This window comes from Eleutherodactylus coqui, chromosome 13 (assembly GCF_035609145.1).
Source record: "Eleutherodactylus coqui strain aEleCoq1 chromosome 13, aEleCoq1.hap1, whole genome shotgun sequence".
NCBI lineage: Eukaryota > Metazoa > Chordata > Amphibia > Anura > Eleutherodactylidae > Eleutherodactylus > Eleutherodactylus coqui.
The window spans coordinates 20,634,636-20,660,218 of NC_089849.1; the positions used below are offsets into that span (position 1 = coordinate 20,634,636).

The following is a 25,583-nucleotide window of genomic DNA, read 5'->3' on the forward strand; positions in this document are numbered from 1 at the left end:
TGACATTACTGTTTGCAACTCCACTGGGGAGGAACACCTGGAGCACCTGTCGCAGGTGCTTAGGCGGATCCAGGCATTAGGTCTCACCATCAAGCCTGGGAAATGCCAGACTGGCATGCAAGAGATGCAGTACCTTGGGCACCGTGTAGGTGGGGGAACACTGAAGCCAGAGCCCAGGAAGGTAGACGCCATCCTGGCCTGGCCTAGCCCCAAAACCAAAAAGCAGATCATGTCCTTCTTTGGTACCACCGGGTACTACCGTAACTTTGTACCCAACTATAATGCCCTGGCCAAGCCCCTCACCTACCTGATGAACAAAAATCTGCCTTCGGTGGCCTCAAAAACTGTGGTCTCCTGAACTCTGATACTGCAGGCCCCGACTTCACCAGGAGGTTTGTGGTGCAGACTGATGCCAGCACTTTTTGGCTTGGCAGGGTCCTCAGTCAGGTAAACGCAAAGGAGGAAGAACACCCTGTTCTTTACTTCAGTCGCAAGCTCCTGCCCTCACCACGGTCGAAAAAAAAAATGCTTAGCCATCGTCCGGGCCCTACAGAAGTTACAGCAATATCTATACGGGTGTAACTTCACAGTTCACACGGATCACAACCCACTCAGCTGGCTGAGCCATGTGGCCAGAGAAAATGGCAAGCGTCTATGCTGGAGACTGGCACTGCAGTCCTACGACTTCACTATCCAGCACAAGAAAGGCAGTGAACATGGCAATGCGGATGAACTTTCTCGTCAAGACAGGGCAACAGGGACAGGCTTTGGAAGTGATCTGTAGACATCAACCACTGTCGCCCATCCAAATAGGGGGGGTGTGATACAGAGACTGGTGGTCCTTTAGCCATTTTGTGTATGTGTATGTCAGGCCTAGCTATATCCTCATCCATTTTGTGTGTAGTTAGATTGCTTTGGTAATTCTTCAGATGCCCTTTCACCAATTTACTCACTCCTGCCTGTTAGTATTCGCATTAAACCCCATCTACACGCAACGATTGTTCAAACGTTGGCATATGAGCGATAATCGTTGCGTGCAAATGCTACCATCGTTTACTTTTCGGCTGAACAATGATTTTAAGGTGGGCTTAAAATCCATTGTTCAGCCAGAGAGCAGATAACCGGGACCTTACGCTGTGTTCTGTACAGGAGTCGGTGATTACATTGTATTCAGCCAACAGCTCATGCGAGAACAAGGGAGCTGTGTGCAGAGCTCAGACCACATGCTGGGTTCTGCAAACAGCTCCTGGAGGCTCATTTACATGCAAATGAAGACTATAAGGTGTTAATGGCCATTAGTGTCCATTAGCACTTTATGCAAAACGATCGCTAAAACTGTCAATCTTTCAATCATTTGAAAGATTGCCATTACGTATAAATGGGCCTTACGCATGGGTAAACCACACTGTGTATCTGTGTACTTGTTAATGAAGTCTAAGGAAATTCATTCACCCAGGAGTTGGATTCTTGCAGACATTGTGGAGCCAGGATGCAAGTTAAGGAAAAAAACTTTTAATAAAGATTATTAGTTGTATGAAGGTCCTAGGCTAATACGAATCATATTTTCAGAATTGGGCGGGCCAGCTGAACAAAACACGTCTAAACACATTGGGGTGCGTGGCCAGAACACCCCCAAATGGCGTATCCACGTACCTGGTTATAATTTGTGTGTCATGTTTGACATCGCTGAATAGATAAAATCATGACTGGAAATATGACAGGCATATATTCCCGATCAGAGGATCTTCTGCAAAGATATGGCCGAAATGGTGAACTATGGTTTTTCCACAGGTCCATACCCATTTACCCCACCCTTCTCTGAATGACCTCAGAGGGGGCGGGGTGAGGTGTGTTTTGGGGAAATTTTAAAACTAAGGGTCTCAGAAAGACCCAGTGTCAGACTTCAGAGATATGCCCCGGTGTAAAGCTTTTCATGTTTGCTTCAGTGACTCTGCACGAATCAGAATATTGGGCCGGATATCCCAAATCTGGTATCTTTAATTTATTTTTCTCCTTGTTTTATTTTTAAATACTGTCTTGTTGTATATGCCTGTATACCCTTATACTCCCGGGTAACAAACTTTTTATATATCCTTTGTGTATAATATATATATCTGCACTGCAAGTCTTTTTAATAATAAATCTGCAGTTTATTAGTTAAGCCTTGTCAGTTTTAAAATGAATCATGACTCTGCAGTTTTTGCGCATAATTCATAAATCTGGGTTCCAGCTTAACTTTAAAAGTTGGTGGTGGCAGCTTGTGTGTAAGTGGCATTGTGGAGTGCTGGGGTGATTTGTGCTTTCTATCTGCATGTGGCAGGACCCTGTGAAAACTGGTTACAAAGCCTCCTGTAGTCTGGCCACTCCACACTCGCAATCTCACTAGAGCGATTGGAGTCTGCCGTGACAAATTGGACACAGCGGTTAGAGCGATCTGACTCTCCCCTCCCTATCCATCATAGGGGCGGGGGCAAGTTGTGGGATTAGATCAGGAGATAAGGTATGCTTACTTAAAGAGGTGTGTTTCTAAGGGGCGTCTGAAATTTTGTGCATCGGGGATAGTCCGGATGTTTTGGGGGTAATGCATTCCAGAGGACCAGTGCTGCTCTAGAGAAGTCCTGGAGGTGAGCATGTGAGGTTCATATTAGAGGGGCGTTTAGTCTGAATAGGTTAGTGGATTGGAGTGTGCGAGCTAGGTGATGTATGGACAGGAGGGAAGCGATGTACACTGGCGCAGCGGCATGAAGAGCTTTGTGAGTGAGGAGTTTGAATTTAGATTTGTAATACATGGGCAGCTAGTTATTGGCATAGTGCAGAGGCGTCTGAGAAATGGCTGGATAGGAAAAGGACTCTAGCTGCTGCGGTTAGTATGGATTGGAGAGAGGAGAGTCTGGTGTGGGAGAGGCTGATGAACAGTGAGTTGCAGTAGAGTCGGAAATAGATGAGGGCGACAATGTCTTTAGCGTGTCTGTGGTGAGGAACGGCTGTATTTTAGCAATATTCCTGAGGTGCAGGTGGCATGTTTGGGTCAGAGATTAGATGTGGGGGAAGAAGCGGGTGTGCTGTCTGAGAGGTTATGATGGTGCCAGGTACTGATATGGAGATGTTGGGGGGGGGGGGGGGAGGGCGGCGGGAAGGTGGTCATAGAGGTTATATTGGAGGCCAAATTTGTGGATGGTTTGTCCTGTTGGGGTTGTGTAAATAGAGAAGAGAAGGGAACCAAGGACCAAGCGCTGGGGGACCCCAACAGCAAGAGGAAGTGAAGAGGAGATAAAGCTAGTGAAGGAGACGCTGAAAGGGGGGTCAGAGAGGTAAGAGGAGAACCAGGAGAGACCAGTGTCCTTTAGGCTGATAGAGCGAGCATAGTGAGAAGGAGTTCATGGTCGACCGTGTCCAATGCAGTGGAGAGGTCAAGGAGGATTAGTAGGGAGTAGTCGCCCCTCGACTTCACCGCCATCAGGTCGTTAGATACTTCTGTGAGGGCAGTTTCGGTCAAGTGTAGGGGGTGGAAGCAGGACTGGGGAGGGTCGAGGAGACAGTTGTCAGAGAGAAAGCGTGTGAGACGGGAGAAGACCAGGAATTCTAGTAATTTGGAAAGGAAGGGGAGGTTTGAAATGGGTTGTAATTGGCGTCGGTTGAGTCAAGGTTCGTTTTTTTTTTTAGCAGAGGCGATGTAATGGACTGTTCGAATGAGGAGGAGAAAATGCCAGAGGTCAGGGAGAGGTTAAAAATAGTGGTGGATAATGACAGCCGAGGAGAGGGACCTGAGGAGGTGTGAGGGAAGAGGGTCACTAGTGCAGATGGTGGGGCGAGCAGCAGAAAGCAGTATGGAGACGTATTCCTCTGTCTTTGGTTCGAGTACAGATAGTGAATGAGTGGTGGATACAGTGCTGAAGAGACCGGGATCGGGCTTAGCCGTGCAGTTTGAGATTTTCTTTCGGATGTTTTAGATTTTTTTCTTTAAAATAGGTGGCTAACTCTCCAGCACTGAGATCTGTCATGGGTTCATTGGGTCTGAGGAGGGAGTGAAATGTGTCGAAGGATGTTTTGGGGATGTGGGAAAGTGAGCAGACAGGTTTGTTTGGCATGGTGGAGGACGAGGTTGTAGGTTTTGAGCATAAATTTGAAATCGAGGAAGTCTGTGGGCTCCTTGGATGTTCTCTACAGCCATTCAGCACACCTAGAGCTCTGCCGGCTGACGCGCGTTTGGGGCGTGAGCCAAGGTTGCTGTGTCTGTGGTGAACGTCTCGGGCCATGGGGAAGGGTGCCGCTTTATCCAGGGCACATCTGAGGGTGCTGTAGTAGTGTTCAGCAGCCAGGTTGGGGCATGAGAGGGGAGAGATAATGGACAAGGAGGACTTAAGGTGTCGGCCAACTGTTGGGTGCGGACAGTCCGGAGGTTCCTAGAGGTGCGATAGATAGGAAGGTCATGGGAGATGCTAGGGTGCCTGATGGAGAAAGAGAGAAGGTTGTGATCCCAGAGTGGGAGGGGGGAGTATGCTAAGTGGGAAGCAAAGCAGAGGCGGAGGAAGATTAAAGGGGTTGTCCCGCGCCGAAACGGGTTTTTTTTTTTCAACCCCCCCTTCCCCGTTCGGCGCGAGACAACCCCGACGCAGGGGTTAAAAAAGATCACCGGACAGCGCTTACCTGAATCCCCGCGCTCCGGTGACTTCTTACTTACCCGGTGAAGATGGCCGCCGGCATCTTCTCCCTCCGTGGACCGCAGGGCTTCTGTGCGGTCCATTGCCGATTCCAGCCTCCTGATTGGCTGGAATCGGCACGTGACGGGGCGGAGCTACACGGAGCCCCATTGAGAAGATAAGAAGACCCGGACTGCGCAAGCGCGTCTAATTTGGCCATTAGACGGCGAAAATTAGACGGCAACCATGGAGACGAGGACGCCAGCAACGGAACAGGTAAGTGAAAAACTTTTTATAACTTCTGTATGGCTCATAATTAATGCACAATGTACATTACAAAGTGCATTAATATGGCCATACAGAAGTGTATACCCCCACTTGCTGCCGCGGGACAACCCCTTTAAGTCGAGAGTGTTGCAGTCTTTGTGAGTTAGGGGAGTCTGAGAGTTTTGATAGGGCAAGGGAGGAGGTGAGTGTTAAAAGCTGGGAGATGGATGAGGGAGATGGGATCATTAGTGCGGAGGTTGATTAAGGGGTTAAGCATAATTTCTGAGCTGTAATGGTCACTAATGCTAAGGCTTATTAATACTATTTTACATTATTCCTTGAAAATGCATCTGGCAACAGTAATTCTAAATCAGACATTATATCTTTATTGGACAAACACTATAATCTTATTAATATTTTACACATTTAAAGGGCTGCTCTGACCACATTTTCCATCACTGCTCCCCCTCACCTGATTGCCCGTCACACTCTGGGGGCCTCTTCTGTGTATTGCAGTCACTTCCGTGCAATGCAGCCTTTGTGATGCTTATCAGTTGTTGTCTTGAGGCTGAGATTCATTTTCACATCAATCCCATGATGCATCAGTATAGCATTAGCTGAGGCTATACCATTTCTGCCTGCTGGTGGACTGTTTAATTATCATGACCTTCTATAGTCACCTAAATCAGCTACAGCCCATAAGTATACAGGCAGAATGGTGAGCTGTGATCTCCTCTATTATAGCTGTGTGACAGGAGCTGGGTGAACATCATCAGTAACTAAAGGCAAAATTTAGGGATAGCGTATTTTGGATTAAGTAAAATGACAGCGATAAAACTACAGATGGATTAATGTGTAAATGTACAAAAATGTATTAATGTGTGCATACTTCAAATGACGTCCCCGGGGGTATAATTAGCTTAAACGAGCTATATAGAGAGAAAATTTATACTACGATGGTAGGGCATGTTCTTGTAAAAGGGAGGAAACAGGGAGGGGGGGGGGGGGGGGAAATCACATATAGGGAAATGAAAATAATAAAATTTTTAAAAGATTTTCCTCCCTTAGTAAAGCTAAAATAACAGAATACAATAAGTACGTTTTATAGAAATAGCAATTAGACTATAATTGTTGTTTGTGCCACATTCTGACTCCCATCAGCAGGGGGCAGCAGAAATCTATCCTTCTGACGGGGTGATATTTTTCCGCTGCTCAGTGATACATGTTTGCGCTCTTTTACCCGCTGGAGTTTCGCCTGTTTCTCTTAGACACAATGGCGCTGGAACTAGTCGTCTGCTGTTATAGCCCATCTGTGCTAAGGAACGGCAAGTTGTGGATCTGGACATGTTAGTTGGAGCTCCGGTGTTGTTTGTGGCTGCAGTTTGTGTTACAGTGAACCTCTTGTTCATCAGTATGATTCCTGACATCCTCCATGGACCCCTTGTGGCAACAAGTTCTTTCAGTCCACAGGATCTCTTTGATGTGTCGCCTTGATCACGTCATTCTCGTTATACTCTCATCTATCACCTTAGCCCATGCTGGATGGTAAATCTGTCCAGTCTAAGTTCATACCACCTATTAGTTGGCTTAGTTTATGCCAAAAATTGTGCCAAAATCTTGGCACAATTTTCCAAAATTTGGCCATGTTTGGACAAGTCAAAAAAGTGTCTAAAAACATCTTGTAAATGTGGCACAAAGCATGTAAGTTTTCTAGCACAATTTGCACCAAAAAACGGTCATATTTGAATAGTAAATTACCACAATATATTTTTTTCATCCAAAAATGGTTTTCCAGGGAGAAATGTGCTTTGACAGTTTTTTTTTTTTTTTAACTTTATTCAACTTTTTTTTGCATTAAACACATTTTTTTCGTCTCTCAAGGGGACTTGACGATCTGATTGTTTGATTACTAGTATACTACACTGCATTACTTATGTAGTGCAATGTAATATACATTTTGACATGTCTCCTATGAGATTCAGCCAGAGGCAAGTTCTAGTAGGCTGCCAGGCATGGCAGACCTGGAGGCCTTGATCAGGCTTCCAGATGACATGGCAACCCATTACCACTTCATGATCGCATCACAGAGTGCCAAGAGGTGATGGAGGGAGCCCCCATCCCACTACAAGCTGCGATCACTATTCATAGCAGCATTTGAAGGGTTAAACAGAGAGAGTCCGATTCTTCCTGGCACAGGATTCCTGTGTCGGCCTTAGACTAGGCTTTTTTCCTTTTTTTTTTATGGTTGCCTAAGACCACTTAGTGACCGCCGTAAAAACACATATGGCTGATCACTAAGGGGTTAAATATAATTGAAACACAAAGGAAAGCTGAAGGGTCTTCTACTAAGACATCATTATTTCCCGCCCCCAACAACAAGTCACACCCATTTGTTAAATAGAAATCTAGTTTTATTGGGATTAATACAAAGTGGCGTCCAGAACACTGCGTATAATACACCGCTAGTAAAGTGAAGTGCGCATTACTTAAAGTGTCCGTCTTAAAGGGACAGCGTACACGTCCGCTGCAAGGAACAGTCCATTCTCAATCCAGGGAAAGAAACGTTAAGTGCTTGACTCCATCGAGTAAAAAGAACATAAAAGACAAAAACTGTACATAAGTGTGAAGACGCTCCCAGCGGACTCCGCGAGATCAACGAGTGGCGCTAATGCTGCCCCCGATGCCAACACTGCGGTGCCAACACTGTAATCAGCTCATAGCTGCCGGTTCGGTAACTTCTGTACAGTGAATAAAGGATCAGAAAACTCTATTCCCCATTATAGTAAAAAAACAGCAAAATAAAAAAGGAATGAAGGAATTACCGCAAAACCAAAATATACAGAGAAACGCTCAGGAATGACAACGATCAGAGACGCATGCGGTTACCCAGGATTCCTAGCTGTGAGCGCGGAGAATGCAGTCATATAAAACACATCATATACAAATATCAACCGATTGCAACTCATTATATAACAATTATACATATAAAGCCCACGTGGCTCAAAGGGTTCTCCCACTTCTAGCTATTGATGATAATTCTCGGGATCGGTCATCAATAGCAGAGGAGGGGGTCTTCCGCCTGGGACCCCTGGTGACCAGCTGTGTTTCCGGGTTGGAGTCTTAGTGTATGGCCCAGTTCTGCTATCAGAAGCAGACAGCTCCGTACCTTGCCCAGTGGCCCGGCTTAGTAATGCAGGCTGACTTATTTAAGTGAATGGGACTCAATCTGCAATACCGGCCTCGCACTGCACAATGTCTGTTTCTGACAGCAAAACCACTCCGTATGCTAAAGGCCTTTTTACACTGCCTGATCGGAGCCATGGAACGAGAACCGATCAAAGAGCCATTGTTCATCCCCCATAGAGCATCATCTTTGCCGGCAGCGCATCCCCCAATCACGCGGGAAGATGTGCCAAGAACGTAGATTTTTCTGTCTGCATAAAGGATATTTCCTCGGTCACTGACTGATCGCTGTCCTGTGTACGCGGGCCAATGAACAGGTAAACGAGTGTTCACAATTACTGGCTCGTGTTAAACAGCCTAAAAGGGGTTTTCCAGGAGTCAACTGTCCATGAACTACCTCAGGATAGGTCATCAGTAATTGATCGGTGGGGTCTCGCCGATCAGGATCCCTTCTGATCATCTGATGGAAGAGGCTGCGGCGCTCGAGTGAGCTCTGCAGCCTTTTATCAGGTACGTGACATCATGTTCATCGGTCACATATGAACGGCAATGAGCTGCAATACCAACAACAGCCACTATACAATATACAGCACTGTGCCCGATATGGATTGAAGTGCTGCTGTCACTCCAATCAGCTGACCAGCGGGGCTTCTGAGCTGTGGCCCCCACTGATCAACTCTTGATCATCTATCCTGAGGACAGGTCAATAGTTTAGTGCCAGTCTTTCACACTGGAATGCAACGTGCCCCACTCAGCGCTTTTCTGTACAGAGTAAAAGACCGATCGTGACCGAAGACGTCTCCGTCTCACATATTCTCCACTATGGCGGCATCTTTCAGGTTCCACCCCCATGCAGTTTTCTACAGAGGACGGAAACAGCGCTGGTTTCCCAAATCGCAATGTTAAACCAACCTAAGACTCCATCGCGGCAGATCAGCAGATTGGATGACCCCCCGCCGATCAGCTATGGGTGAGCTATCCCAAAGACAGCCCAGCAATAGCCATCAGTGCAATCCCCCCGTTATACCAACCAAACATCAGACTACCATTGTGCCTGCCGGACTATCCGAACACCCTCTGAAGAAATGTAGCTTTTCTTGCATCAATACCTAATGACGCTTCAAGCCACAATTATCAAAACGGTCTAAAAGGAAAAGGTCTTTGTTGCCCCTCGCAAAATGAACGTCGAGCTGTGATTGGTTGCTACGAGCATCAAAGCCAGTTTTCCTTTATTCAGTTTTGATAAATCTTGCCCCACGTCTCCAATCACATCCAAAGACGCATTGAAATTCCCCATAACAGATCCAGCCGAGCTGCGAAGAAATAACTGGAACACACAACATCCAACAGAGTGCAGCCAAGGTGTCTGTCAGCATAGCGTTGGCAGACTCGCTTTAGTAGGTACCTATTTTTAATGCAGCTTTGGAGGTGACTAGAGTAATGTTGGAATGACAGATCAGTAGTAGATAAGAGCAGCATTTGCATAGCAATTCACAGGCAGATAAATAATGATGCATACAAATGCAGAACAAGTGAGAAGTGGCGGATGACGAAATCAGATCCACAGGCGGCCTACCATAGCACAAGTATCAGTGATGGGTGTATGTACATAAATCAGTGCCAAGTATGTGCAGACGGCCATGTGTGTGCATGCAGGACATTACCGGCATCATCGCATCCTGCAAGATCAACTGCAGTGACACCAGTGACCTACACAACTGCAGCGACACCAGTGACCTACACAACTGCAGCGACACCAGTGACCTACACAACTGCAGTGACACCAGTGACCTACACAACTGCAGTGACACCAGTGACCTATACAACCAGGAAGGGGTGCAGGAAGAAGTGCGCCCCCTCCAGACCTCCGCATCCCTGAGACTGATATGGCTCTGGGGAGGGGGTTAGGTCCCAACACATCCTTTTAGTCCTTGCTAGAATGGCAAATGATAGAAACCGTCTTGAAGGAACGCTAAACCTGGAAGCCAATGACAGGTGAGCAGGAGATCATCTCACCCGGTTCTCCTCCATCTGTAGCATTTTCTTCATGTTCCTGAATGAAATGGTTCTGTGGAACTCCTGCAGTGATGACAAGGGTTAGTCTCTGGTTGGTGCTCCAGTGTGGGCTGGAGACCAAATAAAGGGGTGGTGCTTAGTGAAGGGGTGTGGTTTAACAACTTTTTTAAACTGTAGACAAGAAAAAAGGGGGGATGCTCCTGCTGCAGATACGGTACCATTAGGGGGGGTATAGCTGAGCTCCGGGGACTGAGACGTCTTCACAGTTTTAATTGTAATATATATTAAAAATAAATAAATCTTATTACTTGCTTCTGGAGGAGAGATGCCGGCCAGTAGCAAGCGCTTCTCATCAAAATATGCGTACGCTTGTTTTTACAACTGGTTGTCAGTACTTGAGTGATCAGCCCCCCAAAAAGTCATAGCAATGAAGGGGGTTAAAAAAAATTTCTAATCTGACCTAAACATCATTAACATGGGCTCCGCTAATGTAAAATCAGTGAAATGAATCGTTAGGTTTCTGGTAGTTGGGTAATTTTTAGAGATGAGCGAGCACGCTCGGTAAGGTGAGTTACTCGAGCGAGCCTCACTCATCTCGAGTGACTGCCTTCTCCTCCGAAAGTGCTTGGAGGGCAGCAGGGGAGAACGGAGGGGGGCAGCGGGGGAGGGGGGGGGGTAGTGATAGAGATCCCCTCCCTGCTGCCACCCGAGCACGCTTGGAGGAGAAGGCAGTTACTCAAGATGAGCGAGGCTCACTCAAGTAACTGACCTTACCGAGTGTGCTCGCTCATCTCTAGTAATTTTCCCATTGACTGTTACTATGCAGCATAAAAAACCCCAATGTGCTGTGCTGGAGACAGTCAGCAAGTTGCTGGGGATGGATCTTCCATTTTTGTTTTGTAAGGTCTCTCTATGTTGGTTTCCTAAAGGCTTCCTGTTGTGAAGGACTCAGATCAAGAACCCATTAATATCCAGGGCCATTATTAAAGTGGGGACAAAGTATGCCAAGAGACCAGATGGGGGGAGTTAAAGCGATCCTCTAGACCCAAACAAACCAAGATGGCCGTACTACGTCTCTGACTACCTAATGCGAAGTAGTGCAGCTGTCTTAGTTTACTTGGGACCAGAGGGTTGCTGTAAACTACCCGGCACCCTCTTTTGTCCCACTATGGCCACCAATCCCCTTCCTTCTAGGGCTCCTCTTCAGCCATCCAACATGGCGTTGGCACTCCAGTCACTACTCCATGTACCCTGTGCACCTCGGACACAGAACTGCACGCCCTCTAGCGTCTGGCCAGAGCCGCTCATGTTCAGCAGTGTGACGGATTTTCCTGTGGGTGCATTTTACATCAGTTTTTCGTGCTTTTAGAACAGGCGTCATCAGAGTTAATCAAGTTCTTCATACGTATAAAAAAAAAATGGAAAGGCGGTCCATATAAAACGGCCGAGTCAACAGAGGCGAGACAATAAAAAAAATGTTAAAAGTGCACAACGGGGATGTGAAAAGACCCTTAGACTATGCCCCACCATGGAGAGCCAAGTGTACATTGGGTAGTCTAAGAATCGCTGCGGCCATGTTGGAAGGGGGAAGAGGAGGCCCATAAAGAAGGAGGGCGGCAGTAATATAATTTCCCCCTCTGGTCCCTAGACTAATGTTGTCCCCAGGCCCGGAGGTTGCCCCGGATATTTATAATATAGACACAGCACTTCTGATCCCCCCCAGGGGAGACGGCCATTACTGCCCACGCTGCAGCGCAGAGGATTAGAATAGTTTCTTTTGGGAGGGGGTAAAGGCTGAGGGTCACTGTGCTATGAGAGGGTCTTCTGAGCAAGTGCAACCGATTTTGCGTTATACGATGTGCTTATCAAATAAATTACATTTCTAATAATTGCGCACGCTCTGCATTATAACGTAAAAAGAGCAAAAACAGGATTTCATGATGGGAACCTTAAACTGTAGGGATGGGCGTACCGCGAAACCGCATGAGGGGGAGCGGGAACTGGATATAGCAGCACAATCTGAAAGAAGACCTGATGTGTCGGACCGACTCCATATGTTGCTGTGCAGGCAGACAGGCCCTATAATTGCATAAGAGTCATTTTAGGCCATCAGCAAAGGAATGACCCCCCCATTGTCAAACTGCAATCAATGCTCTGGAAGGAGGGGGGGGGGGGGCAGTCAGGGGATGCTGGGAGTTGCAGTTTCATAACAGCTAGAGTCAGAGGTTGCAGACCACAACTACACACTACGAGGGGCACAATTGTCTTGTCTTCCTCCACGCTATATACAGTATATGAAAGGGGTTGTCCCTGCCTAATAACGTTATATATACACTGGGCTGTCCCTGCCCAATAACCTGTCACTAGCAGCCAGTCACTGGATTTACATGTGATTACTTCTACTTACAAGGGATTGTCTTGTTGTAAGGAGTATACAGAGAGTGGGGGAGGTTCAGGACCCCCAGAGTGGAGAGCGGCTATACATATAAAGGTAACAGCTACTTTATTGGAGACCCCCATCTTCGTGGTGTAGATTCCACTAGATGGTGAAATTGTTCTGCAGGAATATCGGCCCCTGCGGACAGGAAGCGGTCACAGATTTATGCTGCTCGTGCCAAATTCTGACCACGGTGCAACAGAAATCTGGATCCGTCTGACAGAAGTTATGTTTTTCTCCTAATCACCGATCCTATTTTTGCGCTCTTTTGCCCGCTGGAGTTCGCCTTTCTGTTTCTTAGACACAATGGCGCTGGAACTGATCGTCTGATTTTGTAGCCCATCCATGCTAATGAAGGACAAGTTGTGTGTTCAGACATATCAGCTGAATCACCAGCGTTGTATTCGGCTGCTCTAACTGTGCAGCGCCAGTTCGTCAGAAGGATTCCCGACATCCTCCTCAGACCCCTTTCAGCAACAAGTTGTTTCTGTCCACAGGATCCCCTGGCCCTGGATGCTTTCCTTGATTACGCCATTCTCGGTATACTTTCCACACCGCTACATGACAAGACCCCACGCAGCTGGCAGTGAAATCCCGGCCCGGCTAGTCTAGTACCGATGACCGGTCTCGTTGGAAGTCATTCCGTTCGTTGGATTTTCCAATCTAATGTGGATTCACTCTGAAACTGATCCACGGAAAACTTGTCACGTGACTTTATGCTGCACTCCGGGGTCACTGGGAGAATTTCCAGACAGGGGAGCTGCAAGCGCGAAAGGAGTGGGGTCTCTAATAAAGTGAGCATTTTACCAAAACAGTCCACTGATTCATTGGGCATCATGTAATGCTTCATTTCCACTCTGGGGGCGCTGCAGGGAAATTGAACACTTGCTGCTTCGTTTTCTTGGACATTATAGTGGTTCAGCAGGTTCCAGCTTATCGTAGCAGGGTGCCCCTTAGGAACAACCCCTTTAAAAGGGGAAAAAAAAAACAATAAAAAAAACAACTTTGCATATTCTTTTTATTGGGCATTTCCATTCCTGAGGATGCTGGGAGTTGTTGGTCTCTCAATCTCAATAGAATCAGCAATAAAAACAAAATGACTGAAAAAAATGAGAATCCTGCAGATTTTATATAAAGCCGTCTCGCACCTTGTAGCTGTGGTCCACTTTTAAAGGGAACCTGTCATGTCCTCATGTCGGCGGGGCTGGCTGCATAGCTTTGCAGTATTAGCCCCGCTGACTCAAGCAATGCCTTTCTTTTTTTGTAGTCCCCCCCCCCCCCCCACCGTACGGCTCCACAAAGAATCAGCTCCTAAGGCTTTAAATGTGTCAATGGGGTGGTCCCTACCACTTTCTGTCCACAGATGATGTCAGATTTGACTGACATTGAGAGGCGGGTCCCCCCATCCTGTCAACACATTCACTGGACCAGGAGCCAAATCTAAGAAGACCCCTACGGGGATGGGGAAGGGGGATAAACAAAACAAAGGCATCATTGGCAGTCAGTGGGGCTCCAAAGCTATGTAGCCAGCCTGCCGACATGACAGCTCCTCTTTAAATACGAGGTCAGCTTCTGCAGACTGGGTAAATCATAAAACCGTTCAAGTTATCCAAATTCTAAGGGCTCAGCAATCCTGAGACGGATGCACTTCAAAAACATCTGCAGCTAGTTCTTCTGTAGCTTGTACAAAGTTAGAAAAAGTCTGCTATTTGCTTTCTTTGAAGCAGCGCCACTCCTATCCACAGGCTGTATAGGGTACTGCAGCTACAAGCCCTTAGCATTCACATCGACTGATCTACGGAAATAAATTACGTAATGATTTCTCGGTCTTGCTGCTCCTGCGAGGAGGCGTACCTATGATTCTATGAGATAATGTATGACCTACACTTTGTGGAGAGGCGTCATTACTATTCACATATCCGACCATCACCCCCCCTCACCCCCAAATTTACTCGACCACAGGTTTTGTTTTTTTTTTTGTTAAAAAAAAAATATAAAATATATTCAAAAACATATTACAGAAGTAGATAGTGTACAGCTTCCATCTTATACAGGTATATATACAAACACTGAACATCGGCTCTCGGCGACGCCGTTACGGTTACAGCCCTTGGGTTATGGACCGGGTTTCTATAACAGACGGGGTTCGGAGACGAAGGGTTAATCATCGGTGTGGTTACCATGCATCTTTGCAATATTAAACGTATCTATAAAAAAATTGCTATGTCGTACGTCTCATGCCGTTAAAAGGTCGGGGGTTATGCTGCGGTTTGGGACCGGGTCAGAAGAAAATGGAGGATTGGCAGACCTATTGGAAAGATTAAAAACCATTAAAAAACCCCCCATACACACGGGTCAGGCCATCGAATCAGTCGACAGATTGTTCCAAAGGGGTGCTCCGGAGGTGTCGCTTGGGCTCGGCTGTAGAGAAGAATCGCACGTCTTGGTCGCGGTCCAGTTGCATGGCTTGCACGGTCTTTTCCACGGCATCGAGGTGTGGGTTGCCCAGGCTGGTGAAGTACGCTGCAAGAATCAGTCCGCAGTTATGATGAGTGATACAGAACACATGAGATATGCAGAAGCAGGACCCACTCCTTCCATCCATGCAACCAGTGTGAATATGCGTAGCCCCTCTATCCTCCGCTGTGCCTTGACCAGGTAAACATGGACTGGTCAGGTCTGAAAAAGTCCTTTGTTCCCTTATCAGCTCCCTCTCCATCCACAGAAATAACGTGTCACTTTGCTGATAAGGGTCAAGAGGGTCTCCTTGTGGAGAGCGCCAAGGAGGCATGACGAGACTTACAAGACAATGCAATGCTCGCTGGGAAATCTGGCCTTTTAAAAAGGTCGGAGACTAACTTATAGGGAAGTTATTTCAAAAGGTGGCGCTGCAGAGGCATTGTTAGATCTCTCATTTGCATACCAAATCTCCCAGAGAAGCATTGCAAGACCTGCAAATCTCCTCAAGCCTCCTTGGCGCTCTCCACAAGGAGCAACAGTAGTCCTCCCCACTTTGCCACATGAATGACAATGTGAAAGGAAGTATTACGGCTTACTTAGGTCAGCTGAATTCTGTTATTATTCTCATCACTATAGTGTGAGAGAAACCAAGTAATCTTGTAGATATGAGACCTCTAATGGCTAACAAAAATCTATGATGTTACAGCAAGCTCTCGGGTCTTCTATCGATCCTTCCTCAGGCTAGAATGGAACTGGTTTGGATGGGGCACATATATAATATACGCATATAATGCAGAGAGGACACCCCTCTTGATTGAAATACAAATGTTCACACACAGAAATTTAAGACTGTTTTGCACCTAAAACCTAAAATAACAGACAAACTGAGCCGAGAGATAAATACTTAATCAGTTCACTGAGCTCAGGAATGTGACAGTTTTATGATGTGTCTTATCTGCACATGGAAGGAGATGCAGCAGCAGCTATAGCATCACTATATTCACATCATGACAAGATCACGATTAATGCAAATTAATCCTACCTCGTTTCTATTCTTTTGAATACATAGTAGTTTCTTCAGATATTTTGTTATAATGTGCCTGATGAAGAGGCCTAAGCGTTCTACAAAGCATCATTTCTTTTTGTTAGCCATTAAAAGGTCTCATATCTACAGGATTAATGTGTTTCTCTTACTGAGAGCCACAAACATTAAGATCAAGACCAAAACACTGCTCTTCTGAAATACCTTGTGCTGTATATATTCATGTTTACAGCTCCACTGTCTTAAATCAGGAATGTGACATTTCCGAAATGCACACTAAAGCGACTTTTCTGAAAGATAGTTGTCCGGTGTAAAGGTGTCCTAACTTTCAGTCTGTGACTAGAGATGAGCGAGTATACTCGCTAAGGCACATGACTCAAGCGAGTAGTGCTTAGCCGAGTATCTCCCCGCTCGTCTCTAAAGATTCGGGGGGCCAGCGCGGATGACAGGTGAGTTGCAGCGGGGAGCGGGGGAGAGAGAGGGAGAGAGAGATCTCCCCTCTGTTCCTCCCCGCATCTTTAGAGACGAGCGGGGAGATACTCGGCTAAGGCACTACTCGCTCGAGTAATGTGCCTCAGCAAGTATACTCGCTCATCTCTATCTGTAACCTCCCATTAGTTTATATTATTATACTACACAGGTCATTACCCCACAAGGTCAGCACACTCCTCTCCTGCGGTTATCATTAGGTCTGACCGGCTACAAACCAGAAGGAGACAATGAGGGAATACAGCGGTATGCTCCACTCTCCATTTGGGCACCTAGCAAGCAGCTTACAGCCCCAGTCTAAATATTAAAGGGTTGTGGCAAGATTAGACTTTACCCTATCCCAGGATTAAGGAAAACTATCTTACTGGTGGGAGTCTGAATGCTGCAACCTCCACTGATCTTGGGAACAGAGGTCCTTTGTACCTCTGCGTGAATGAAGCCACGGCCAAATATGCATTCCATTGATTTCAATGCGACTGCTGCAGACGGATGAGCGCTCGCACTCTAACTCCAGCAGTTACAATGAAATGCATGACACACCAGGGTGCATGCTCAACTGCTGCTCCATTAATTCAGGGACCTACGGGATCAGAGTTCTCATAATTGGCGGGGAATCCAACAGTCAGACCCCCACTGATTAGATGGCTGTCCCCTATCCTGTAGATAGGGTTAAGTTCTGTTCTTGGCCCAACCCCTTTAAACTAAGTGTCCTTTTATACGCAGCAATTAGTTGAAGCAGACGAGCTTCAATCAGTGAGATCGGCACTGCTCTACCGAGCCTTTACAAATGCCAATTTAGAGGAATGAACGCTCGTTCATATCTATAAAGGTTCATCACTGTTGGCAGCACATCCTCCATTTACATGGGGAGACATTCTGCTGACAAACATGATTATTCTTGTCGCATAAAAGATGCGATTATCTGACAAATGAGCATTTGCTCATTTGAAGGGTGATCGGCAGCACCTTTACAATGATTGGGCAAATGTACATTCTTGCTTGATCAACAGGCTGTGCAAAAGGCCCTTAAAGTGAAGTAATTGGAAGCTGTGCCTGCAATACCACACTGGACCACTGCACAATGTACAGAGCTATCTACTTTATTCTACATGCTCTATTACAGCGACCCAGTGAAGAGCTGATTGGTGGGGATCCCAAGCAGCAGAGCCCCGTCAATCAGCTATGGATTACCTATATTGAGGATTTTTATAGAGCTGTAAAACCTCTTTAAATATGAAGCTAAGAGATTACCTTTCTCCAGGAGGGTCTGTTTTAGAGCTTTTGCAAGTAAGACTCGTACGTTGGGCACAGGATCAGATGCGAGACTCAGTAGATTGGGGAGAAGGTGAGTGACGAACTGTTCGGCGGGCATGCATTCCTCCTGTACCACCGCCTGGAAAAGACAGACTGTTTTATACAGGACGCCATGCAGATAGGATCCAGTCCAGCAAGTGAGAGGTTAATCTCTGACCACAAACATTCATTTTATGGCCCAGGCTTGCTGTGCACCATATATACAATTCTAAAGCAGGAGGCCTGGTGCTGCCACATGCAGTGGGACTTCCTCATGGCGATATTCTAGGTCTAACGTGCCACGTAGCAGAACGTACTGCAGCGCCGGTGACCCAACTGCACGGAAAGTGCACAATCGTCACATTACCTGGCAGATAAATGCAAACGCCTGGCGTCCGACCCACTTGGGCGAATGTCTGAACTGCACAATGAGCTCATTAATGAAGTTAATGCCCAATTCGCTTTCACCGTCTGCGTAAAACTTCCGCAAAATTGCGACAATCTGTGAAGAGACAGGTGACTTGTATCACGCAGATAGATGTGCCAGATGACAAACTCTGCTCTGCTGCAGCTATTCTCACAGCAGACGACGGATATCCAACTTACTAATTTAAAGGAGATCCACCTGACTTCAGAGACTTTGTCTGAGCAGAGCGTCAGCGCGATGACCCGTAAATAGTCGTAGACGTCTTTGGGGCTGTACAGATCGAGGATCAGGATCAGCTGCCTAAAAAACAAACAAAAAAAAAGCGATACTTTCAGGCTCTGCTTTGTGGAAATTCTGGGAAGACAACAAAGGGACAACGGAAGCCGCCATTTTATGTAATGCTTGGTCAAGGCAGAGGACAAAGAGTAATCATATACTTCATAGCTGCAGAACCTCTTTACGTGCACCGAATGGCCACTATATTAGAGACCCTGGCTCTCTCATGACTGCCATTTCCTGTATAGGAATTACCCCCGTGACCCCGGAGTGCAGCAGAAAATCACGTGACAAGTTTTCCGCGGATCAGTTTTAGTGTGAATCCTCATTAGATGAGAACATCCAGCGATCGGAGTGATTCCACCGAGGTCCGGTCATCGGGGCTAGACTAGCTGGGATGTCACTGGCGACTGCGTGGGTTTTTCTCATGTAGCGCTGTTGAAAGTATACAGAGAATGGCGCGATCAAGGAAGAACATCTAGAAAAAAGGGATCCTGTCGATGAAAACAACTCATGGGGTGAGAGGAGGATGTCAGGAATCGCTCTGACAAACAGGCGCTGCACAGTCAAGATCAACCAAATACATTGCTGGAGCTCCAACGAATGCATCCGAATGCACAACCCGTCACACCTTATCAGGAATGGGCTGCAGCAGCAGACGGCCAGCGCCAGCACCACTGCTGTCTAGGAGAAAGAGGAGAGTCCACGGGGCAAAAGGGCGCAAAGATTGTAGCACTGAGCAGCGGAAAAACAGCACCCGATTAGATGGATCCAGATTTCTGTTTCCCCGTGCTGATGGGAGGTCAGAATTTGGTGCAAGCAGCATGAATCGATGACCCCTTCCTGTCAGCTGGTGGAGGTGAAGTAATGGGGTGGGGAAGGTTTTCTTGGAGACTCTGCGTCCTCTGATATCTGTGGATGGATGTCTGACGAAATGCCCAAAGGTGGTCTAATGTGCTACTAGATGGATGTACCTACTAAAAGCGGCCATTTAGTGTATTTCACGCATCTATTCCTCACTTTCCATATACTGTATATGTTTGCTGTCAGTGAATAGAAAGTTTCTTGTTTACAGAGGCTGACAACCTGTCCAGCTCCACAGGTTCCAGGCTCCTTATGGTGCATGGATGTCTTCATTCAGAAAACAGAAAAGCAAATGTATGACCACAGAAGCGTCTCCTGGTAGATGCATACATGTTGTACTTCCCGATGCGGCATACAAGGGGTTACACAGGAGGAGCTAATTACTAACAAATCCCCTTCTAGTAAGAGGAGGAAGTCAGGAGAGAGGAAATGCTGCACAGATAATAACACATTACTTTGTACTATTGGGGTGTGTTCACATGGCGCTGATTTGCTGCAGATTTCACCCCTTGAATTAAAACTGAAGGGGAGAAATCTGTGCCAAAAGCTGCAGCAAATCAACACCATGTGAACGCACCCTTGTGATCGCAGCTCTGCAGCCACCGTCTGTATGACTATCACATATATATTCTTCCTGACCGACCCACAAAAACTCGATCTGCACTGGTGTTACGTGGCACTCACTCTGCCAGCTCGTAGCGAAACCTCCAGTTCCTGATGTTATCGGTGGTGAGAAACTCCTGCAGCTGGTAGAGATATTCCCTCCTCATGTCCGCATGGAGAAGCTGCGGAGAAACAGAAAGACATTGGAGCTGTAGTCGTCAATCACTAACCAAGAGGAGGACCGAGCGGTAGCCAACTCGGATACATACGAGCTGCAAGACCACCCATTGGATTGCAGCCCACTTATAGATGGCGCTGCCGATCCCTCCCTGATGACTGCATTTTCTATGCAACGAGGTACGATCCTGCAGATGACCGCAGCGCCAAACTAGTGTTTGGTAGTGGTTTCCATATGTGATTGAAGGACTTCCTTTAAAGCAAACTCAGCTTTTCAGACAACTGCAGCTCGTCTACTAGCCCGTGTGCCTCCTCAAAAGTTGTGATATACTTTAAGTAAAACATTTTTTTCTTTGTTTTACCACTGTAAATCAAGGCTTAAGTGCAGCCCCTCTGCAATCCACTGCTTGTTGTAAGGCATTCAGCTTCTCTAGCAACTGGGACATTAAGCGATCTTCTACAGGTACCTTCCTGCACTCGCACAGCTCTCAGACCAGCAAAATTCTTATTGGACTGCCCTTTATTAGCCGCTTTATACTACGGTAACTCTTGTGTGTTTGCATGATCACAGCATATACAGAGCATATATAAAGATCACTATATAAAAACTGTGATCATGCAAACACACAGGAGCTACTGTAGTATAAAGCGGCTAATAAAGAGCAATCCATTAAGAATTTTGCTGCTTTGCCTACAAAACAGAGAAAAGTGTACATAGTGGGTTAGGAGAGGCAGAGGCTATGTACGCATTGACCGCAGGTCTGAGAGCTGTGCGAGTGCAGGAAGCGGCGACTGAAGACAACCCCTTACCAACAGCTAAAAAAACATCCCAATGTCCCAGTTTCTAGAGAAGCTGAATGCCTAACAACAGGCATTGGATTGCAGAAGGGCTGCACTTCAGCCTTTATTTGCAGTGGTAAAACAAAAACAAAAAAATTCACGAAAGTGTATTATGAGATCGACGTGACACACACAGGCTATAAGAGGAGTGGAAGTTGTAAAGTTAGGCATGCTTTAACCCCTTCCCACCCCAGAGCGAAAATGTATGCCCTGGGTGGGAAACCATTCCTACAAATGGACAAATACTTACGCACTATGGATGGTGCAAGCTCAGTAACTGAGCCCTTGCCATCCACAACAGGAGCCGCCTGTGACTGACAGACGGCCTCCCGCTGCAACAGTGGGGAACAGAGGGGAAGTGGTAATAGATCAGTGAGAACAAAGATCACAGTTGTTAACCCCTTACATGACAAGATCAATGTATAAAGGGTTCAGAGGGAAGGTTCTCCGTCTGTGACGTTATTGACCCGTGGAGAGCCGATGGGTTCAACCACATGGCACAATGGTGTCCTGGCGTGCCATGGCTTCTTATCCCAATATTTAGCGATAATGCTTAGCGGGTACTGCAATGCATGATCAGTCCCCTACAGGAACATAAAAATGTTTTTTTTAAAAATTGCGTACTTTAAGTGTTTCCCCTTAAAAGCTTTAAAAAAAAAAAAAGCTCAAAAACTGAGCCAAAATGTTTTTGCTCATTTTGCCTCTCAAAAAAAGCGTAATAAAAGGCTTCAAGAAACCCCCATATAAAAATTATATACTTTTGGAATCGTCATTTTCATACCGACCCGCAAAAAAAAAGTATCACGTCATTTATGCAGCCTGATTAATGCTGTAAAAAAACAAAACCCCACAAAGGCAGAATTTGAATTTTTTCTCACTTCCCTCCAAAAATATAAATAAAAGTTAGATATGCCCCAAAAATGCTACGAATAAAAACTGCAGCTCGCCACACAAAAAACAAGCCTCATACGGCCGTGCCGGCGGAGAAATAACAAAGTAATGGCTATTGAAAGGTGGAGATGAAAACCTCCAAAGATTCGTCACGCTCTCAAATCCAAAATAGGCCGTGTCACTAAGGGGTTAAACTTACCTTCAGGAAATCATACAGATGCTTCAGGACGCCGATGCGGACTTCATCCAGGTCTTTCAGGAATCCATTGAAAATGGGAACAAGATCCGCCGCAGTCAGCTTGTCTCCCAGAATGACTGCTAGCTCATGGATGGAAAACGCCAGCGTCCGACGGACCTTCCACTAAGGAGAACGTTAAGGGGAAAGGATCACTAACAGTTTTTCTTTTACTAATTAATCCAGATATTGAAACATTTTCCATTTTTTCTAATCTGCCTTTATTTTCTGATTGTAGAGGTTTTTATTCCATTGCCTGAACATGACTGTGGGGGCGGCCATCTTACTTGTGCTGCTGTTAAAGCAATCAGAGCTATGCTTTACAGCAGCCTCATAGGCCATTCACACAGGAAGAGACCCATTATCGTTTATGGGAAAGTGCTGTGCTCTGAAAATGCTCTGTGCAGGGAAGGGGAGGTGGGGAGCTGTGACCATTATCTATTGTCAATGGTGGATCCCACGCTATCGACTGCTCCATTCACAATCAATGGGACTGATAGACGGCTAAATGCAGTACTTTGAGCAGGAATATGCATGCTCAATTACTGCTCTAATCAATACAGGGGACATCGGACCCCTATTCTAGAGATTGGCGAGTCCCAGAAGTCAGTTGCATGCTAAACTAGCAGTTTCTCAGTGGATAGATGAAAATGGCTTACTACCAGAATACCCCTTTAAATTTCATGGAGAGAGGAGGAGATAACCCAAGGCCAGACGCCTCTCTGGGCAAAACTATGACCTCTGATGTCAAAAACTCAAATTGGCCAATCAATTTTTCCCTTGCCAGAAGACCAGGGGTTAAAATCTGCTAGATCCCATGATCCCATTGTTCGTCATACCTGGACATCAGCAGCCAGGGTCTCATACGTGTCCTTCAGGAAATGCCAGTTTTGCCTCCCGAGGGTCAGAGCCACTCCTGGCAGACTGTAAGCACAGTGCTTGGTGATCTCTGTATCCACCGTCTGGGCGCGGACTGGATCAGTCATGGAGAGGTACTGGTCCAGCAACGGCTGCGGAACAACATCCTGAGGAGTGAAGCACAAGGACCAGACGTCACACAAGTCCCATCCAATGGAAATACAATGCTTAAAGGAAATGGTCTGCGAGGGGCAAACACTGACCTGGACCTTAATCTGTTCATCTTCAGGGCTTTCCTCCTCCTGGAGGGGGACGATGGGGAGCAGCGGCTCATCTTCAGATACCTGAAGTGTAAGTGATAGTGATTGTGTGTTCTCACCCCCGCTTCATGTGCATTGTCCACTCTGCTACATGCATAGCCCCTTCCCTGCCATTAAAACGCCGCTTTTGATATTAACAGTGAAATCTAAAATTGTTAAAGGGCCACTCTGGTGAAAAACACATTTTTCATCCCTGCCCCCTTCACCTGATTGGCCGTCATACTCTGGAGGTCTCCTCTTGTGTTTTCCATTCAGTGCAGCCCCCTGTTTGATGCTTAGCAGACACTATCTTGATGGTGAGATTTTTTACTTTTGGTTTCACATCTATCCCATGATGCATCAGCATCACATTAACTGAGGCTATACCACTTTTGCCTGCAGTGGGAACAGTTGTCATTACCTTTTAGATTTACCTAAATAAGCTTCAGGCCATAAGTATACAGTCAGGAGGATGAGCTGTGATCTCCTCTATTACACCTGTGTGACAGGAGCTGTGTGATCATCGGCAGTGTCACCCTCTAAGCAGTTTCTATGGTAGTTGCATGTAACAGCATCACAAAACTAAGAAACGGACTAGAAAATGAATCTATAACCCCACGCAGATCTGCGCTGGTCAGAACTGAGATCGCATGACCATCTGAGGAGAAAATGGCCAGGAGTTGCAGATAGAGAGCAGTAACTAACCAAGGTAACACCAGCCCGCTTATCTATACTGGGGGTAATTACATGATGAATGAACCTTAAAAAGTCACAGTAGTGGCCCTTTAAAACAGCAAGGATAGAGGATATTGCTGATCATGAATATTACAGCTGGGCCAAAGACAGCCGACACCCCTAGCATATAGAACAGGCTTGGACCCATAGCCCAATCCATACAATTAGACCTGGAATCCACCGTACTTCTACAGTGAATGTCAGGAAGGGGTTACAAAAAAAAAACAGTTCACAAAACAACAATGCATGGTCATGGTTTGTGGTAAATGATGATGAAACATATAATGAAACACTTACTGGGCTCTGAGGAGGGAGGTCGGGCTCCTCGGGCTCCTGATGTGTAGGGCTGGGGCACTGAGTGCAGACGCTCCCCGGTGTCTCTTCGGACGGCTCGCTGCTCTCTTGTGTACTTGCGGCCTCCTCTGGAGTTACTGAATCCAGTTCTGCTGCTCGTAGGGCAGCAGACAGAACCTGGACCTGGGCTAAAAGGGGACGGGGTTAAAAAACATTCTTATGTTACCAAGTTTGCTGCCATAAAGACCCGCAGTTAGGCCGGGACATTTGGCTGTAATATTGGGCGCAAGAGTGCATGCGTATTTATGACCTCTCTCTGGCACGGATGACCCTTGTCAATAAGGCGATTCCTGGCACCGCTGTGAGTACGGGCAGCGCTGGAAGCAGATAGCACTGTCTGTATTCCAGTGGCCCAGTTTGGTACTGCAGGCACAGCTCCTATTGAATTCAATGGGAGCTTTACATGTTTTACCAAACCGGGCTGCTGCAATGTTGACAGCGCTATCTGCAATGACAGCGGTGCCCGGAATCAACTGATCAGAGAGCAACATGAGCAGTGGGCCCCCACCAATCATTGCTTGATGACCTATCCTGAGGAGATTTCTAGTAAAAGTCCCAGACAGTAACATTAAAGCTATAACGTATACAGGGCACCACAGATGGAATGGGTAACAAGTTATAGGAGCGCAGGTTATGTATACTCTAAGCTGTTCAGGATGGAAATCCATGTTGGATTTCTCAAAGGAAAACCGCAGCAGAAATCACAAGTTCAAGCGCAAATTTTTTTAATGGATTTGCACTAAAATCTGCAGTGGATTACCTCATTCAATGGGTCTAATCCAAGTGTGGAAAACCTGAGGCGGATTACACCTGGAGTCCTTGGCAGTAACTGACTGTTCACACGTAGCAGAAAGGCTTTCTGCAGTGGAAAATTCTGCGGCAAAATCCACAGCATTCCTGCATCAAAAATAGAGTCAAAATCCGCACTACTGAAATCCACTGCGGACCGGCCCGACTTCAGTCTGTGCAGCACTCCCGATACTGCCTGTACCCTGAATGCAGCGCACAATGTGAACGGCTACTGAGTGGATCACATAACAGATGGCATCGGCGCTCAGAAGTGATGTGATCTGCGCTCTGGGTACGGGCAGCATTGGGCGGGGAGAGTAGCGCTGACGAATTTACAGCAGTTCCGCAGTTGATTTCAAGATAAAACCTGCACCAATGTTGCGGATTTTAACTATTTTTGATGCAGAA

General features: G+C 46.6%; 1 protein-coding gene across 4 annotated transcripts in view; it reads right to left on the reverse strand.

The window, feature by feature from the left end:
- Positions 1-7,296: 7,296 nt before the first annotated feature.
- Positions 7,297-25,583, reverse strand: part of LOC136587949 (serine/threonine-protein phosphatase 4 regulatory subunit 1-like) — a 53,531-nt gene continuing 35,244 nt past the window's right edge. For 2 of the 4 annotated variants that reach the window (XM_066586803.1, XM_066586802.1), the window contains exons 12-20: positions 24,330-24,514; positions 23,262-23,342; positions 22,980-23,165; positions 22,105-22,266; positions 20,079-20,179; positions 18,434-18,554; positions 18,195-18,329; positions 17,786-17,927; positions 7,297-15,066 (exon numbers count right to left, since the gene is read on the reverse strand). In XM_066586803.1, the coding sequence (XP_066442900.1) occupies positions 14,912-15,066; positions 17,786-17,927; positions 18,195-18,329; positions 18,434-18,554; positions 20,079-20,179; positions 22,105-22,266; positions 22,980-23,165; positions 23,262-23,342; positions 24,330-24,514 (1,268 nt within the window). In that variant the 3' untranslated portion in view covers positions 7,297-14,911. The remainder of the gene's footprint in view (positions 15,067-17,785; positions 17,928-18,194; positions 18,330-18,433; positions 18,555-20,078; positions 20,180-22,104; positions 22,267-22,979; positions 23,166-23,261; positions 23,343-24,329; positions 24,515-25,583) is intronic. The other 2 variants (XR_010787520.1, XR_010787519.1) reach the window with 2 other exon arrangements.